Source organism: Rhinolophus sinicus, linkage group LG11 (assembly GCF_036562045.2).
Source record: "Rhinolophus sinicus isolate RSC01 linkage group LG11, ASM3656204v1, whole genome shotgun sequence".
NCBI classification, from domain to species: Eukaryota; Metazoa; Chordata; class Mammalia; order Chiroptera; family Rhinolophidae; genus Rhinolophus; species Rhinolophus sinicus.
This window is the reverse complement of record NC_133760.1, coordinates 43,119,953-43,138,523: the sequence shown is the minus strand read 5'-3', so window position 1 is coordinate 43,138,523 and position 18,571 is coordinate 43,119,953. Positions and strand designations below refer to the sequence as shown.

Below are 18,571 nucleotides of genomic sequence, written 5' to 3'. Positions count from 1 at the left end.
GGAAGAATAAGGTCATGTGATATCTAATAGTAGAGATGACCTCAAGGGAGATTGTTATTTTAGGAAGGAAACCAGAGTAAGGAAAAGGGAACAGAGGAGGGTGGAAATGACCAATGAAAGTCGTGAGAGAGATTGGAATATATCTATGGTTGGTTCCTCAATGTTGTTTCATAATATCTTTTTGTACTTTTATTTCCTGGTTCCAACATAAGCTACATATTTACTCTTACTTTCTTCACATACTCAGAAGAGTGAGGGGGAGATACCATCAGAATTACCATTATCCTGTTGAAAGTGGTAATCATATCAACACACGAATAACTGAGTATAAATCATGCTAGAATTTTTTTCTTACCTCACATCTACTCATCTAGTCAATAACCAGGTCCTCCTGGTTCTGCTTCCAAAATAACAATTGCATCATTTTGACCTCTTTACCTTCACAGCCATGGCTGTCTTACATTCTTCATCATTTGCTTCATCACTGTTTTCCCTGCCTTGCATTTCACTTCCTTCTGGTTGCATTGCTCTCTTATTTAAAATTCTCCCCTCCCAATTTTACTGAGATGTAATTGACATATAACACTGTATTAGTTTAAGGTGTGCAACATGATTTGATATATGTACATATTGCCAATCATCTTACATAGGAATTGTTTTTCTCGTGATGAGAACTTTTAAGATTTATTCTCAGCAACTTTCAAATACTCAATACGTTATCGTTCACTGTAGTTAATCCCCAGAACTTGCTTGTTTAAAATTCCCATATTTGCCAATTGCTTTTTTTTTCCCATTAAAAATATCTCAGCGTCATTTGTTGTGAGTGGTGAACAAGACAAATAGATTCTTTTTAAATTCATGCCCTACGGAGTTTAAAAGCTGGCCTTAAACTAAAACATTAACTCCTCGCATGTTATACAAGGCCATCTTCTGTGACCGTCACCCTGTCTAGATGACCATCTCTGTTCCGTCCTCCTGCAGTACTTACTCTGTGTATCCCTGACATGCTCTTAGCACTGCGTACTCACATTCATCTGTGGAATCCCCCTCTCTAGAATGTACCCTGCCTCTTTCAGTACCTGTTGAATTCCCTTTCGTCATTCAAAGCTCAGACTTCACCTATTCTGTAAGGCCCCCTTTAGTCTTCACTTATTCCTTTTGTTCACATTACATCCAGTGAGTGCTAAGTTCCATTTTAGCATTTTCACTGTGATCATATTCTAGCAACGATACTTCAAGGTTAGAAACTATGTCTGCTTTATCTTCAAATCCTAGAACCAAGGATAATGCCTAGCATATAATAATCACAGTGTTTGCCCGAAAATAAGACCTAGCCGGACAATCAGCTCTAATGTGTCTTTTGGAGCAAAAATTAATATAAGACCCGGTCTTATTTTACTATATTATATTATATTATATTATATATTATATTACTATATTATAGTAAAATAAGACCGGGTCTTATATAATATAATGCAATATAATATAATTCTGGGTCTTATATTAATTTTTGCTCCAAAAGACATATTAGAGCTGATTGTCCGGCTAGGTCTTATTTTCGGGGAAGCACGGTAGATGCAGTAACCATTAGTTGAGACATTACTATGTGTTAAGACTTTGCTAAGAGGTAACATACATCATCCCACTTAATTCTCAACAACAGTAGAGGTAGCTGTTATAATATCCCTATTTTCCAGGCAAGGAAACTAAGGTGAGAAGAGATCAGGTAATTTGCCCAGTGTCTCACAGATAGGTAAACAGTGGACTCAGGTTTCAAATCTTTGACTCTATGATTTCAAAGTGTATGCCCTTAACCTCCAAATTCTCTCACACTAGGAAATAATTGTTGAAAACTTCTGATACATCTGAAATATTTTGGGAGTTATTTATGTTTGGAATAGATATCTAAAATAGAATTTACCTAATTAGCAATTAGCGTAGTGTGATTAATATGGTACTTTAAGATCATGCCTTCCCATCTATTAAATCAGATAAGGAAATGTGGGAACTCTGTACTGCTACCTCTGTTCAGGGAAAAAAAATCAAAAACCCACTTTCATTTTATACATTTGTATTTCATGTGTGTGTAAATATTAACACACGTATAAGAGAGACAGGCAGGCAAACTGTTGGAATATAAAAAAATAAGTAAAAGAAAGTTCTTACTCCTTAGGAACATAGAGTACATCTAAGATAAGCCCTAACATAAATGAAATAATTAAAGAACAATTAATTGTTAAAGTGTTTTAAGTAAGGGAGAAATTAGGGGAGAAAGAAGTAGAGGCTTTTAGGGAGTAGGTGGGATTTAAGGATATTAAATGGAATTTGAATTTAGTAAGGGAGAAGGAAAAAAGTCCCTCATTTCAAATCTACAAGAAAATAAGGAAGTTATTTTAATTATTACAGTTACATTGCCTGATATTTTTCCTATAAAAAAATAATTTTGAGTCTTAGAAAAAGTGATAGAACTTGATATACAAGTATATTAACTGTAATGTTAATTGGTATTTGCTCCATTAGAATACAGTTTTTGTCTTGAAAACTACATTATGGATTTCATGATAATTATCATCTTTGATTGAACATTCAAGTGAAAAGTTTATCATGGCAATCTTAATTTGACCAAAAATGCAAAGAGATCTTACTGTTTACTCTTTTCCCCTTGAAACAGTAAACTCATTATTACATTGGGTAAGAAACAAAAAAGAAAGAACGAATCTTCAGATGACATATCCGATGTGGATCAGCAGATGGCTCAGCATACATGCAGAGAGGAAGACTCTCAAGTGAGTATTAAGTGTTTTTTGAGAGCTGACACACTGGTAGAATTGTTCAGATAGCATAATATTGCTTTATGGATAATTGTATTATAGTTCAGTCAAAACACATTTTATTGCAAAGTAGAATTTATATGACAATATTACTACAGTATACTCTTAGCAGTATTATGTATCTTACAATGTTAGATCTGGGAGGAAACTTATATATCCTCTCAAACCCCTCATTTGTCAAATAATGAAACAAAAGCCCAGAGAGGTTAAGTAACAATCCAAAGTCCCTGCTGGCTTTTGGCACGGAGAAAGAAATATCTAGTGATATCCTATACTTAGAGAATGCTTTGGAATGAACTTAATGATGGACATACTTATTTTTTAAATCACCTGCAAATGATAAAGCAAATGGATTTACTCATTCCTAGAGATAATTCCTTTCGTCTGCTTCTGTCAAAGAAAAAGATAACCATTTATATTAAAAATCCCCTAATGTAGACAAAAATACTGTGTATTTTCCCCTTCTTTTTGAATAGATGACTATACAAAATAACCTTGTGAAGTTAAAAAAAAATACATTATATATATATATACACATATATATATAGTGAAGGTCATAATAATTCAGGCCACCCTCTGCTCTCTAATAATTAAAGTACAAATATAGGCCGAAGGGGTGGTGGCAGTTGTTGAATTATGGGGCCAGAAAGCCCCTGAATGGCCTTTCTTCTTCCTTATGCAGCTTCTTATCCAATGGGAGAGTAGTGGCTCAAGGCTCCTGGGCTGCTGCAAGAGTTGAGGTAAGGGCAGTGACTGAAGCTCCTAATATTATATGGCCTGGCTTTTTCTTTATATGTTATCCTTAACTTAGGGAAACTTATGATTAACTTATTCAACATGAGAAAATTTAGTTTAATTTTTACTAGAGTAATGCTGGCCATTTTTCCATTATGTAATCACCAAACAATGAAATGGTAGTGTAGGTTAACATACATTTCTTCCATCCCTTTCACTATAGTGTTAGTTTGCTTTGATGGGTCTTGCTCTAACACACAAAAATAAATGGGGAAGGAAGGAAGGAAATATTTTCTAATAAACACTTATAAATCTATATTATTGATATATTTAAATGTGTCATTATATAAATGATAGAAAGGTCCACATTAACTTTCAACCACAATTGATTGTCAAGATTTGAAGACTTGAAAAGTAATTTAAGGTTTGGAGTCAGATAGTAATCTGAAAATGAATATGACATTTAATTTTTCACCTTTTATCGTAATAGAGAATACTTCAATAGTCTGACTATATTTAGACTTAAATTATTTTAAAGCCTCTGCAGCAGATTATATTAAGATTATTATAGGAAATTAACAATATGATATCATAATGAAGTATTAGCATTTAAAAACATGTTTCTGACCTCTTATGTGTTAAAGCCTTTAAGACATAAGAAAAAAGCTAGAAAGAAGAAATTTGAGGAAAGAATTTGTCACTTTTAAATTGTGCTTTGAAAAACATCATGGAGGAAGAAAGCCAGAAAAATTAAATAAGCCAAAAAAGTGGACATCAAATTAGTTTATTTTATAAAGTAGTAGAGCTATTGTATGACAGAGAAAGATAATTGATGAGAGTGACACCTTGTTTGGATATGCCTGATATGTAACTATATAATCTAGTGGAACGTAATTTATGATAAAATAGGCCGTAACCAAGTCTTTTAGATGAATAGTCTTCATAAGATGAGAGAGCAGTTTACAGTCACTGGTCTTCACTGTGTCTTGTGAAGAATTGCCTGCATGTGCACTTTTCTGAGTTCAAAGGATTCTTTTAGCCACTCATTTACTATTTTCTAAGGACTAAGTGAGGCATTTCAAACTAGCAATAGGAGCGTGAATTACTAGAAAGGAAACGTTAATGCATAACAGAACGTTCTAAAAGTATACTGAATTATTCTCAAACTTCATTATTTAGAAGATTTGTGCCTAGTGAGACATAACATTGTTAATACATGTTATTGTTAGAATAATAAATGTCACTGTTGGTTATTAATTTAAACTAGTCTTGAATATTAAGAAGCACTGTATGATGCCCATAATAGAAATCTAAACATTCCTTTAGCCTACTATTAAATCAGAGTGCCTTAGAATTTTTCCCCCCAGGGAAAAAGAAATATTTTATATCTTTCACAACAGGATGTGGGAAAATTGGGTTTCTGTAAGTCCTTTTATTATAATTTTTATATGCCACTTTCCTGTTTCCAGATATTAACAAAAGTGGTAGCTTCCTTGAGTTTTGAAATGTAAATGTCTTCTTGGCCAGGAGTTGGTGACTTATCCTAAATGAGGCATGGAGTTGTCTACTGCATTTGACTGAACTTACTTACCATATTAGTTCCTTTCTTTCTCTCAACATTCCATTGGTCTTAAGAGAAGGAGGCAGAGGCACGTTAAAGGCCACTGCAACCTTCCTGGATGCAAATAACAAGTTTGTCCCCACACCACTCCTGAGTCAGCCATTTTTGTCATGGCTATGCAAGTATGAAAGACCTACCAAATTGAAGACATTGTCTACTTGCTGGTTGCATTTTGGGGAGATGTCACGGGAGTTACTGAATATACAAAAGAAAATGGAATAGAAAAAGGAGGAAGGGGTAGATTTACCAAATCTTGAGCAATAGAGTAGTTGGCTGAAATGCTTCCATACATGAGGTTTTAGAGAAGTGAAAAAAAGCAAACCTAAGTCCTTTGGGATTTTCAAACCAATGTGAGAATTTGTTTTTATAGTGGGAACATCAAATATTAGATATTTAGGGAGGTAAGTAAAGCCTTGTGTATTTGATACCTGATTTAAAATTACTTAGATTATTTAAAAATTATGTTACTACGTGTATTACTCTTTTAAAGACTTAGTTCTGTTTTTGTGATAGTGATGGTCTTTATTTTTAAGGCAAGATAGTAAAGGTAGTAACACTGGTTCCCCCTTCATTCACTAATTATTTCATAGATTTTGTACTTTATTATTTTGTGTACTTTAAAAAACCATTTTGTGTTATTTTTGTTTTATTCTGTTTAAAATGCAAATTCATGGGTTTTGTGGCAAGTATTATTTAATTTCTTTTAGTTTTATGCCTCTGATTAATTATTTAACCAGTATTCATCTGATACACTGTTTAGGTTTGGGGCAAAAACTGTAAGTTTTAATAGTTTAAAATACGCATATGTGTTGTCCAAGGTGTGAAATAGTTAGATAAAGCATACACCTTTTTACTCTTGTTAATAATAGTTTCTAAAGAAAAGTAATAAAGCTATTACTAATTACTAATAAACTATATTTTGCGCAAGCTGTGAAATAGTTAAATAAAATTTTTTCATTCTTAACAATTTCTAAAGAATGGCAATAAAGGTATTACTAATCTTTGTTATTTGAAACTTTAGGAAGTAAATCTAAAGATTGTAAACCTGTGGAAAAGGGAAAATTATAATCTTCCTTTAATTAAAAGGAAAAATGAGGAAAGATGAACATTGCGTACAGTTTTGAAAATTTAATGTACTACTAAACTGCCACACTGGAGTTAATTATTTTTAAAATCTTTCCTTTAAAATAAGCCCCATAAATATGATCCTTATGGTTCATTACAGAAAAGAAGATCAAATCGACAAATTAAAAGGAAAAAATATGCAGAAGATGGAGAGGGGAAACAATCTGAAGAAGAAGTTAAAGGCTCTTTGAAAGTAAAAAAGAATTCAACTCCTTTACCTGGTGAACAGCCTTTACAATTATTTGTGGTAAGGCAGATTTGGGATTATGACAACAAAACATTGTAAACCAATATAAATTCTTTAAAGTACTTTACTTACATTTCCTCCTAAAACCTCTTCCAGCTTTCCCTCCTGGATTTCTTTTTGTAGGTAATAGAACCTTTAATCATTCAAATCAGAAAGCCAGGGATTCATCCACTTCCCAAATATGTATTCCAGAAGCTCCTCCAAACTCTGTCCTTTCTGCAGAATATGTCTAAGTTACAAGCCCAATAATACTACTTTTGTACTAAAAACTCTGGTAGTTCCCTAAGTCTTACAAAAATAACGATACCTTCTTAACACAGCATAACAAAGCATTGTGTGTATGGATTTTCTGGCCTTATCTCCTGCCACTTCTCTGCACTCAGTGGAGAGAAGCACTCAGTCCACTGGCTTTATGAACACAGTTGCCTGAATGCCATGTTTTAATACCTCTATGTCATTACATAGCATTTTCCTCTTTGTATGATTCTTTAATCTCCCTTATCTGGATTGCGAACAACTGCTGTTTGCTAGCTGAGTGATCTGGCACCTTACCTTGGGCAAGTACCCTGTTTCCCCGAAAATAAGACCTAGCTGGACAGTCAGTTCTAATGCGTCTTTCGGAGCAAAAGTTAATCTAAGACCCAGTATGTTATGTTATGTTATGTTATGTTATGTTATGTTATGTTATGTTATGTTATGTTATGTTTTATGTTATGTTATGTTATGTTATGTTATGTTTGTTATGTTATGTTATGTTATGTTATGTTATGTTATGTTATGTTATGTTATGTTATGTTATGTTATGTTATGTTATGTTATACCGGGTCTTATAGTAAAAGAAGACTGGGTCTTATATTAATTTTTGCTCTAAAAGATGCATTAGAGTTGATTGTCCGGCTAGGTCTTATTTTGGGGGGAACACGGTACTTACTTTCTCTATGCCTGAGCTTTCAAACCTGTAAAATGGGGATGAAAACAGTACCTGCCATATAGTGTCGTTGCAAGGATTAGATTAGTTGATACACATAAAGTGCTAAGAGTAGTACCTGTCACATTAAGAGGCATGTGTTCACTATCATGATGATGCAGATAATGAAGACAGAAAAAACCATTTATTTTTCCATTTTTGTATTCCTAACGTTTAACATGGTGCCTTGCACTTGTGCTACATATTGTTTGTTAATTTTCTTGTATTCCTAAACATACAAAGTGGAAACTAAAGGAATTTTCAGAATGTGCCATGATTTTTCCTCCCTCCTACAGGAAAATCCAAGTGAAGAAGATGCTGCAATTGTGGACAAAATATTATCTTCTAGAATTGTGAAAAAGGAAGTAAGTGATAGTACATTGCATCTTATTCTTTACATTGTATGGGTTCATAATAAAAGTCATAATTATTGATTTTATTTTCTTAGATATCCCCTGGAATGATGATTGATACAGAAGAATTTTTTGTAAAATACAAGAATTAGTAAGTATTTCAATTAGAAAATAATAGATGTTGATATAAGTGTAAGTTAATGTATCTAACTATATTAAGATAAATTGATTTTTATTTTATCTGCATTTTAGATGTTTATTTCATGAACTTAAACTTTCAAAAAACGAAAAGACTGAAAACCTTTCATGTTAAAATCAATTTTTTTAAAAAAACAATTATTAACATCAGATTGCAGGACTCTATAAAATATGCTTTTACAAATTAGACATTACATTTGAATTGTTGAACTTTTCAGATTTTATTCAACTTTTTCCTTATAATTTGGTGCAAGAAACTGTTTTAAATAAAATTACATTGTTTTCCAAACAAATTAGCTTTCTGATCATGACAAAATTATTACAATGGAGAAATAAATGATAAATTACAATTTGTTATGATTCAGTTTTACCGTTCTGTTTATGGCAAATTGCAGACTTTAGACTACAGTCTTCTTAGAATATATAAGTTATCACAGTGGTTACTGACACATTAAATGAAAAGATGAACTATCTGTTTGTAAAGTGGAAGATAATATTTTGTATTGTATGCTATGAATAAAAATAAATCTAAATAAACCAAAACATGCTTTTATATATTATTCTAATATGTTGCTTTTATAAAAATTTTAGTTCCTATCTTCACTGTGAGTGGGCCACTGAACAACAGCTTTTGAAAGATAAAAGGATCCAGCAGAAAATCAAACGGTTCAAATTGAGACAAGCACAAAGAGCACACTTTTTTGCAGACGTAAGATGAATACATGTATTATTTATCAAAACTTTATTATTCATTTTACTTCTCAGGCTTTAAACTTTGATATTTGACTACAAATGCTATCTACATACAGTATTTTTCTTTTCCCAAATTTAGATTGGGAACTTCCTGAAACAGAAACACTGATAATTCAGACTGGTAGATAAAGCCTGTATTTTTAAATAGCATGTATTTCAGTACTTAAGAGTTGAATGTGAGTGTGTTAATATCTTAGAATTTTATCAACAAAGTTAGTCAAGTGGTAGAAATGGTAATATAACAACTAAATTTTAAATAATATTTTTAAGTATATGAAATATATTGTGTATTTTCAATACCAGTTTTATATATATGAACAGAACATTGTTGGAAAAATTCATTTACCTTTCTACACTTTACTAAATAGTCTGATGTTTTTTCTTGCTCTAAAATCTTTTTCTTTTAATAGATTTTTTTTTTTGAAGCAGTTTAGATTCATCTAAATTTTTTTTAATTGAAAATTTTTTAGACATTTTATTTCAAACAATAAGTTGCAAAAATCGTACAATTAATTCCCACATATGTTTAACTAGATTCCCAATTGTTAACAATTGACCGTTTTTGCTTTATCATTCACACTCATTCTCCCTCTGTGAGCCTTTGCCATGCACATACATTTTTTCTAAACCATTTGAAAGTAAGTTGCAAATACTTTATTTTCTAAAAACATTCTCTTGTATAATAAATAAGTTCTTTTATATATAAATATAGTATAATTGACACTGATGCAGTACTGTTGTCTCATCTACAGACTTTAGTCATATTTCACTAATTGTTCCACTAACGTTTTTATAGCAAAAATTGTGTGTGTGCTTATTCTGGTCCCAAAATCCAATCCAGCATTACATACTGCATTTTGTTGTCGTAGCCTTTAATCGGTCTTATTTGTTTTTTATTACTTGGACATTTTTTGAAAGAGTTTAGGGTGGTTTATTTTGTAGCATGTCCCTAAATTTGGGGTTGTGTGATATTTTCTCAGAATTCAGGTCGTGCAGATTTTTAAAAGAATGTCACAAAAATGATGCTGTATTCTCCCTGAGTCATATCTGGAGGTACATGATACCCATTTCAGTAGTACATTCTACATGTAAGAAGTGATGAAGTAGTGAGAATGAGGAGGGGGAACCAATTTGAGTTATAGTTAAGTAGCATCTGTACAAATTGATGATTTATTAGATTATTATTATTATTAAAAGAGAAGAAATCTAAGATGGCACCTCCATTTCTGGCTTTTATAACTGGGAGTAGGGCGTAGAGGGAATTCTGTGTTACCATCAACCCAGGAAGAAGTATGGGTTGAAGAGTAAATGAGTGCAGTTGAGTTTGGGGTAGCTGAAGCACAGAGTTTGCAATTCAGTTAGGTAAGTTCTTGAGCAAAAGAAAGTGTTTGATACAACTGAGAGGTGAGCCTGCATTGGGGTGATTGGTGGTCTTCAACTCTTGGACCTGAGGAAGGTAGCAAAAGAATGGTACAGAGACAGCTTTTAGGACACTTCTAAAGAACATATCTTCTAGAGTAACTTATTTGTCTGGAGTACCTTATTTTTTGTGCTTTTGGTTGGTTTTATTGTATATAACATGGTGATTCATAATATAGACGTCCTAAATATCTTTGTGAAATTAAAAAGGAAATGTTCCATTTATTGGAAATTTAATTGAAATCAAATTTAATGTATTTGTCTTACAATGAATAGCTAGTAAATTTTATCTTTCTACTTCTTCGTCAAATATTGTTACTTTTTAATTTTAGATGGAAGAAGAACCATTTAACCCAGACTACGTTGAAGTAGACAGAGTGTTAGAAGTCTCTTTTTGTGAAGATAAAGATACTGGTGAGGTAAATATTTGGTAAAAAAAAACTTTTTAAGTAAGAGAAACCTAAAACTTTCCAATGTTAAAACTTACTTTTTAAAAAAGTTAATGACCTAAGAACAATAAAACGTGTTTTGTTAGTTTTTATTGATGTAGGTTAATATCTTTAAACTCTTTCTAACTATTTTTCCAGATGTTAAAACAAAAAAATTTTTTTTACAGCCTGTTATTTACTATTTAGTAAAGTGGTGCTCATTACCATATGAAGATAGTACTTGGGAACTAAAAGAAGATGTAGATCTTGCAAAAATAGAAGAGTTTGAACAACTGCAAGCTTTAAGACCTGACACAAGACATTTGGTAAGAACATATCTTAGACAACTTGATAAAATCCAAGCACTTCTTTATTCAGCAGGTTTACGTAATCTTTGAATTTTTAATTCAGTCTTTTGTATACAATTAATACTGTATTTTAAAATTGCTACATAGTATCATATATGTATGTTAATTTAACTGTTTCTCCATTAGTGGATATTCTAGTTTTTTGAACATTGAACATGATGCCCTTGTACAAGTTCCTATAACAATTCAGAATTCAGAATTTTAATTGTTTGGTCAGAGCATATGTGCATCTAAAATTGTGATGAGTATTTCCTTCCAAATTTCCCTCCAGAAAAGTTATGAACACTTCTACCTCATATCTGAATTTAATAACTTCCTTTTCATGTATGAAAATATCACATATATCAGTTTTAACTCCTTAGAGTAATTCTCTATCAAAAAATCCACATTATATCGACTTTTCCCTTCTTTTCTGTAAACCAGTTATTTATCCATAACTAAATAGTTCATCTACTTCCATAGTAACTTTATTTTTAGAACCTTTTGTATAGAATATTGTTAAAGGCATATATAAATTAGGCACACTGGTTTCTTATAGATTACATGCATATCTTTTCCCTGTTCAGAAAAAAAAAAAAAATTGAGTCAGTTTTTTATTTTTCTATTACAGAAACTGTAGAATTCTAGAAGTTTATGGCAAGTTGTGATATTGCTAATAATAACATTATTTCTTACTTTCATTTCTCTAAAACAGGATTGTTGTCATGTCAATCCAGTTTAGGGAGCCAACAAAAAGAAATTCACTTAGAGGATACACATTATGATTTTATTAAATATTTTGGCCTATCCTCTTTCAAATATAATTTGGTCATAGAAATGTTGTACTTAAGAGGGAGTTATATGTGGAAAGACAGGAACCGATCACTTTTGGATTAGCACCAGAGTGAGGCAGTCTTCCATGAAAAATTTGGAGAGGTGGTGTAAGAAAAGCAAATGAATTAATTGTTGCATGGAAGAGATACTATTTTTATAATATTTTGTTTCTTGTATTTTCCTGATTTTCTGGTCTTCTTAATTTATCTCCCAATAATACCCGTAGTCTATTACCAAGAGAACAGCAGCTAACCTCCTTTTTTTTTTACTTCTACATTCCTTTCCTTGAAGCAGGAAAAAACGTGTTTATTAGTTCAGGGAGGAGTGGATCAAGGGATATTGTAATAAGGAAAGATTTTCTTTTTGGGGTGGAGATGGTGCAGTGCGTCTGTACAGTGTTGAATAATGGTGAACATCCTTATCTTTTTCTGATCTTAGGGAGAAAGGCATTCAGTCTCAACCATGATGTCTGACGTTAACTTTGGCCTTTTCAAAGATGTACCTTGTCAGGCTAAGGAAATAACCTTCTATTCAAAATTTAAAGACAGTTGCTATTAGAAATAGATGTTGGATTTTCAAATCCATTTCCTGCATCTATTGAGAATATTATATTTTTGGTTTTTAGTCTGTTGATCAACATTGATTAATTTTCAAATTTATACCACCTTCTATTCCTGGGGAAAACCCCACTTGGTCATGATGTATTACCTTTCTTATTATATATTGTTAGATTCCATTTGCTAAAATTTTGTTGTGAATTTTTTCACCTGTGTGCATTAGGGATATTGGTCTGTAGTTTTCTTGTAATGTCTTTGTCTGATTTTGGTATCATTCATTGAATAAGTTCAGGCGTATGCTTTCCTCTTCATTTTTCTGGAATGGTTTGTGTAGAATTAATTTGGTCTTTAGATGTTTGTGAAATTTCATTCTAATGCCATATAGTGTTCTGCTCCTAAGATTACTTTAAAAGTATTGCTTATGAGATGTATGGAAGATTAAAACGTTTGAAATACATCATTCATTCTTTGTTTTTCCACTAAGGATCGTCCTCCCTCTAATATTTGGAAAAAAATAGATCAATCCAGGGAGTATAAAAATGGCAATCAACTCAGGGAATATCAGCTGGAAGGACTCAACTGGCTCTTGTTCAATTGGTACAATAGGTATGTAGTATATCTTAACAAAAAAATTTTAGTATGTGAAAAAATATGTTAAGTAAAATAGGTACTGCTGTTGTTGTAACTGTCATGGACTCTTTGTTTTTGAAAGTGATGTTACTTCAGGAAGATATGTAAATTATAATTTAGGATTTTGACTGCAATTGCTTTATTTAAATATATACCAATCTAATTGAAGAAAGTTGGTAGTTTGATTAATAATTAAATTTGAAATACCTTTCTTAACATCATAAAACATATCTGTTACAGAATGTTTTTCAACTTATCAACGTATACTTTTGTCTGTCAATAATTGAGTCTAGTTAGTAAGGTGTGACCAATTACATCTGTAAGAATTAAGTCTTTTGTTTAATATAAATCTTTAAGGAAGGAGGCTGTCAGCAGTTGCTAAGGAATTCAATACAAAATATCAGAACTTAGTAACAGATAACCCCCTTTTATTATCTGTTTTTTAAGTTGTTCAAATGCTTTATGGAATATTATCTTACTTTTTTTTATTGAGATGAAGAGATAATTGCAAAGAAGTAAAAATGGTACCATGGCTGAGAAAGAAGTATATTAGTGTATACAAAGGAGCAGATGAAGGCACTATTATCAGTAATAATAGTTAAATTTGATGACGCTTTTATTCAAAATAATTTTTCTGTATATTTACTTCTCACATGATTCTTCTGAGTTGTTCCACTTAGTAATGGTGAATCATACATAAGACTCAGTCAGATGGAGTTAGGGAGACCTGTAATCCCATGCAGTGTATGGGATTTCCCCTGGTTTGTATTTGTAAATGTTAGTCATTATTTTTCCGCAAGAGAACCTTCCAGGTAAAATAGTTAACAAAATACTTTTTTTCTTCCCTTTGGTACCCTTTCACATTTGGTACCCTTTCACATTTTCTGCATTGCTTGTTTTAAACACCACTTTCTTCAAGCCCTTTATCACAACCCTACCTCTGTCACTCTTTTTATGACTGCTTCTTAGAGGAGCCTAGGGCCAGCCAGTAGATGAACTCATTTAAATTCTTGCCTGCCACCCGAGCCTACAAATGTAATTCTTAACCTCTACCCCTGTGTATCAGAAGTTGAAAGGTCCCTCCCCAGGACCAGGACTAATGCTTCCACCTCAACTCTTGACATGCATCTCGTCCAGTCTTCTCAGAAGCTCCCTTTATTCAGTTGTCATCCTTGGCTCTTATATCTTCAAGCCATCTCTGAAGACCAGCGCCGTCCCTTAAGTCTGTGAACAAATTTGGATTTAACCTATGTATAAAAGTAATAAAGAAAAGGATAAAATGTCTCCTTGTTCTCTTTCTCCTTCTAGCTACCTTGATCCCTCTTGTCACTTCCTAGGTAAATTTCTAGGAAGAGTTACCTGTGCGAGCTCTGAAACTTTTAATTTTCCACTCCACAGGACGTTTTTCAGCCCTAATTTGCTATCAGCTGAATCGGGTAATAGTTGCCGCTCCTTCCTTCTTTAAACTTTGTCCCCATGCTCACCCCCAACAGCTTCTGGAATGTGACTCTCTCCTAGCTCTCCAGTGCCTCTGTGACCATTCCTTTCAACAGTCTTTGCTGAATCTTTTTCATCTGCCTACGTTTGCGGTGTTGGTCCTTCTTGCCCCACATTCAGTCTTTTTCTTCTCAGCTGACATATTTGTTCTCCCTAAGCCATATTCTACACCCCTCTGTGCTTTCACTTATCAGTAATATTCGAATGATCTCATACTTTTGTCTCAAAAAGGATGTGAACCCCACATCTTACTCCTGTTTGCCTCCTGCTACCTAATGTCTATCAGTGATCCTTGAAGCACAACAGATGCAAAATCAGTCTTATCATTTCTGGTTTTCTCCATACCAAATGTATTCTTCCTCCATATTTTGCATCTCAGTTAAGAATAACACAATTCATTTCGTCCCCCAAACTGAAATCTGGCTGTCACATTCACACTGTATACCTGGTTGATCACTAGGTCGCGACCATTCCAACTGATAACGTTGGAATCAGTTCTCTCCTCTTAGTCCCTCCTCCCTTGGTCCAGGTGTCCACCCCTTCTGTCCTGCAGTATTGCACTACTTTCCCAATTAGTGTTCCAAGTTCTAGTCACCGCACTTAATGTCCACAATGGCGCTAGAGTAAATTCCAAAATACAAACCTAATCTAACCAGGTTTTGAAAAAAATGTTTCAGTGACGTCCAGTGCATATTAGAATCATGTCTAACCTTCTGTATTTATGCCTCCTGCTTCTTAGTATTATCCCCTCCCTTTACCCTTCTCTCAAAACCATATGGTCTTGAGAGAAGGCACCTTGTGGTCTCCTAGTGGATCAGGTTCTGGACACTTCTGTTCCTTTGTTGTGTACTCTGGCAAACACTGACCTCCTGGTGGTCTTCTCGTCTTGCATCTCTTCTAGCCACAGTTTGACACTTACTCCTCTGAGCCTCCATAATAAACTTAATACTGGTGAGTCTAACTGGGTGTATATCATAATCATCTATGGAGCTTCTTTAAAAATTACAGCTGTTTTTAGTCTGTTCCATACACATTGAATCAGAATGGATAGGGGAGGGCCCTGGGTTTCTATCTCTTTCAAGCTTTGTAGACTCTTCTAATGCACAGCCAAAGTTGAAAATCAATGCCTAATAGCACATTGCATGACTGTTTATTATTTATTTGCATGTCTGGCTTCTCTAGTAGATACAAGCCCCTGGAAGCTAGAGAACATGCTCTATTTATTTTGTATCCCATCTTCTCATACTGTCCCTGAGATACAGAAGGTATTTAATAAAATGCTTCCTAAAGAAAATATTTAGTTTGCCTTGCTCTTGCCATTTTACTCTTTAAAAAATCAAACATCTAATGGGTGGTATCTTTATTTTGGAGCTACAAAAATCTGTAGTTTTCCTTTTGCAGGATTATAATAAAATTGTAATCATAAGCCTACTCTGCGTTTCAGCAACTTTTACATTTTTATAAATGCAGGCATTTTAACTTGATCTTTGATTATTTTTGTATATTTACCTTTGAAAACATTGTAGTATATAGAAAAACCCAATGTATGCATGGATAATATATTTGTTTATTTCAGACGAAACTGCATTTTAGCAGATGAAATGGGTCTTGGCAAAACCATTCAATCAATTACATTCCTCTACGAAATCCTTCTGACTGGTATAAGAGGACCTTTCCTGATTATTGCTCCACTTTCTACTATTGCAAACTGGGAGAGAGAATTTCGTACATGGACTGATATTAATGTTGTGGTTTATCATGGGAGCCTGATTAGCAGACAGATGATACAGCAATATGAGATGTACTTCAGGGACTCACAGGTGTGTTCTTGGTCATTTTGTTTGTTTGTTGAATTATCAGGTTTGAACAAGATGAGCATTACATATTAATTACTTTCAAATTTAGGGTAGATTTTCATTGCCTACTTAGATCTTACTTAAGTCTCTCTATTCATCGTATTTATTTTACAATAAATTTTAGTAGCTAAAGAGAACAGTGACAATAGTAGTCAAGTTGGTGCTCTAGTTCTGTATAAATTTGCTGATTTATACAAATGTACAGATTTGTATCTTTAATTTTTAAACTAGAACGATTGTTTTACTAATTGTTTTAAAATGACATTAAATTTAGAATTATGATGGTCTCTTTGTTCTTCTTCCAGTTCTTTTCCCTCCATTTTAAAAAATTAAATCTCTAGTGAACACCATGAGTTTAAAGGTGCCTATTGATATGAAGCCGTAGGTTCTCTTTTGTGTTCGCTGGATTTTGATTTTAAACATTTTGAAATTTTTGGTTTGTTTTATATATAGATGCAAGCATACTTCTGTATCTTTTCACCTTTGGATTGGTTATTGCAGTACTCTGGTAATTTTATGGTTTTCTTCTCCCATGTATCTTAGAGGAATATTTTTAATTTTAGTTTGGCCATGTACTCATTAGGAAGAGATTTCCTATTTTTCTGCTACATACACAGATCATAAAATTAAGAGATGGAATTATAAGAAAGAATTGTCTAACAGAAAGTTAAGACTAGAAGACATGAAATGCCAAGTTTTAAGTGGTAATATGACTTTTTAAGTAAAAACTTTTATTAAGAAATAAGAATCAAAATCAATGAAAACACATTTTACACAAAATTGTACTTTTTAACTGGAAAGGGTTTATCTCCTGGAAGTCTATGTCTACCTCAGTAGCACCTTAATATTTTTCTTCCAACAAGTCTTCTGTTTTTATATGGATCATTATAATATATGGCCAGGTCATGTGATGTGATGTAGGTTGAAGTAAGGCAATATGCATAGCCTTCTACTTTCGCCTCCCAATTATAACTATTTTTGTTCCTTTCACTTCATTTTCTCATCCTTCTGTGGTTGAAACAATTACATTTCTATGAAATTAAGCATCTACAAATCCTTTAATTATTTTTCAGTTCTATTGAAAACTATTATCTTTGTATCTTTGGAGCCTGTGACATCTTATGTTATAGTTTGATTTCCTTCCATAATGTTCAATTGTTATTAATCATATACATGTACAGTTTTAGAGCTGTATGGTGTCATATAAATGACTTAAATATCAGTTTTTACACAAGGTGCAATTAAAATATTTTGAGATTGTAACAGGTTACAATTTTAATATTTCTCATGAATTCGGTATGAATATGATAGCCACAAAGCTGGAAGATTCTGGATGTGTTGTATTCTTAATAGTATATATTAAATATTATATTTTTATGGTAACTGTTATACATTCTTGAAAAATATTATCTGAGGGGTTTAAAATTCCAAAAGATAATGATATCTCAATGAAACAAATAGGTCTGTACTTTAAACATAGAAATAACTTTCATGATCTCTTTTAAGTATATTTTAATATAAGTTAAATGAATATTTAACTTCTGCTTTTTTCAAGTTACTAAATAGCTTGGAATCACAGTAGTAATAAAATTGTGCTGAATTGCCCACGAAAAGTAACAGAGATAATAACACTAATAACCACAAACATTTATTGAGTATTTGCCATGTGCCAGGCATTACTCTAAACAGCTTATATACAGTATTTCACTTAATCTTTGTAATGCCAACCTTGTAAATAGGTAATGATATTACTCCCAGTTACAAATGAAGAAACTGAGCTACGAAGAAATTACATAGTTTCCCCCAAAGTCACAAAGAAAACTGGGTTTAATAAACCCAGGTTATTTTTAATTAAGAGCCCTTGTTCTTAATGTGATACCAATTTAACTGCGTATATTAAAGCTCAGGTTTTAGAGCTGTATAAATACTATATAGCCTTATACTTTACCTATTTTAATAATATTCTACTGGAACTGTTGTTCAACTTAGTGCCAGTGCATGCAATCAGTATGAATTAGTCTAAAATAATCTGAATTAAAACCTAAATCAGAACACACAATCTTTCTTAACCCTTCATTTCTCCTAATTCCTAATAGTTTATAGTTTTCAGTCCATTTAAACATTCCCTTCACTTGGATTCCAGGTCTGTATATTGTCCTATTGCACCAGCTGT

General features: G+C 32.6%; 1 protein-coding gene across 11 annotated transcripts in view; it reads left to right on the top strand.

Moving 5' to 3' along the window:
- CHD9 (chromodomain helicase DNA binding protein 9) overlaps window positions 1-18,571 on the top strand; it is a 177,749-nt gene that overhangs the window by 93,563 nt on the left and 65,615 nt on the right. For 10 of the 11 annotated variants that reach the window (XM_074314881.1, XM_019732338.2, XM_074314879.1 and 7 more), the window contains 9 exons: window positions 2,672-2,786; window positions 6,413-6,559; window positions 7,823-7,891; window positions 7,975-8,030; window positions 8,669-8,786; window positions 10,582-10,668; window positions 10,866-11,003; window positions 12,900-13,021; window positions 16,119-16,362. In XM_074314881.1, coding sequence (XP_074170982.1) covers window positions 2,672-2,786; window positions 6,413-6,559; window positions 7,823-7,891; window positions 7,975-8,030; window positions 8,669-8,786; window positions 10,582-10,668; window positions 10,866-11,003; window positions 12,900-13,021; window positions 16,119-16,362 — 1,096 coding nt within the window. Of the gene's footprint in view, window positions 1-2,671; window positions 2,787-3,513; window positions 3,572-6,412; window positions 6,560-7,822; window positions 7,892-7,974; window positions 8,031-8,668; window positions 8,787-10,581; window positions 10,669-10,865; window positions 11,004-12,899; window positions 13,022-16,118; window positions 16,363-18,571 lie in introns of all 11 variants that reach the window. The other variant, XM_074314883.1, reaches the window with a different exon arrangement.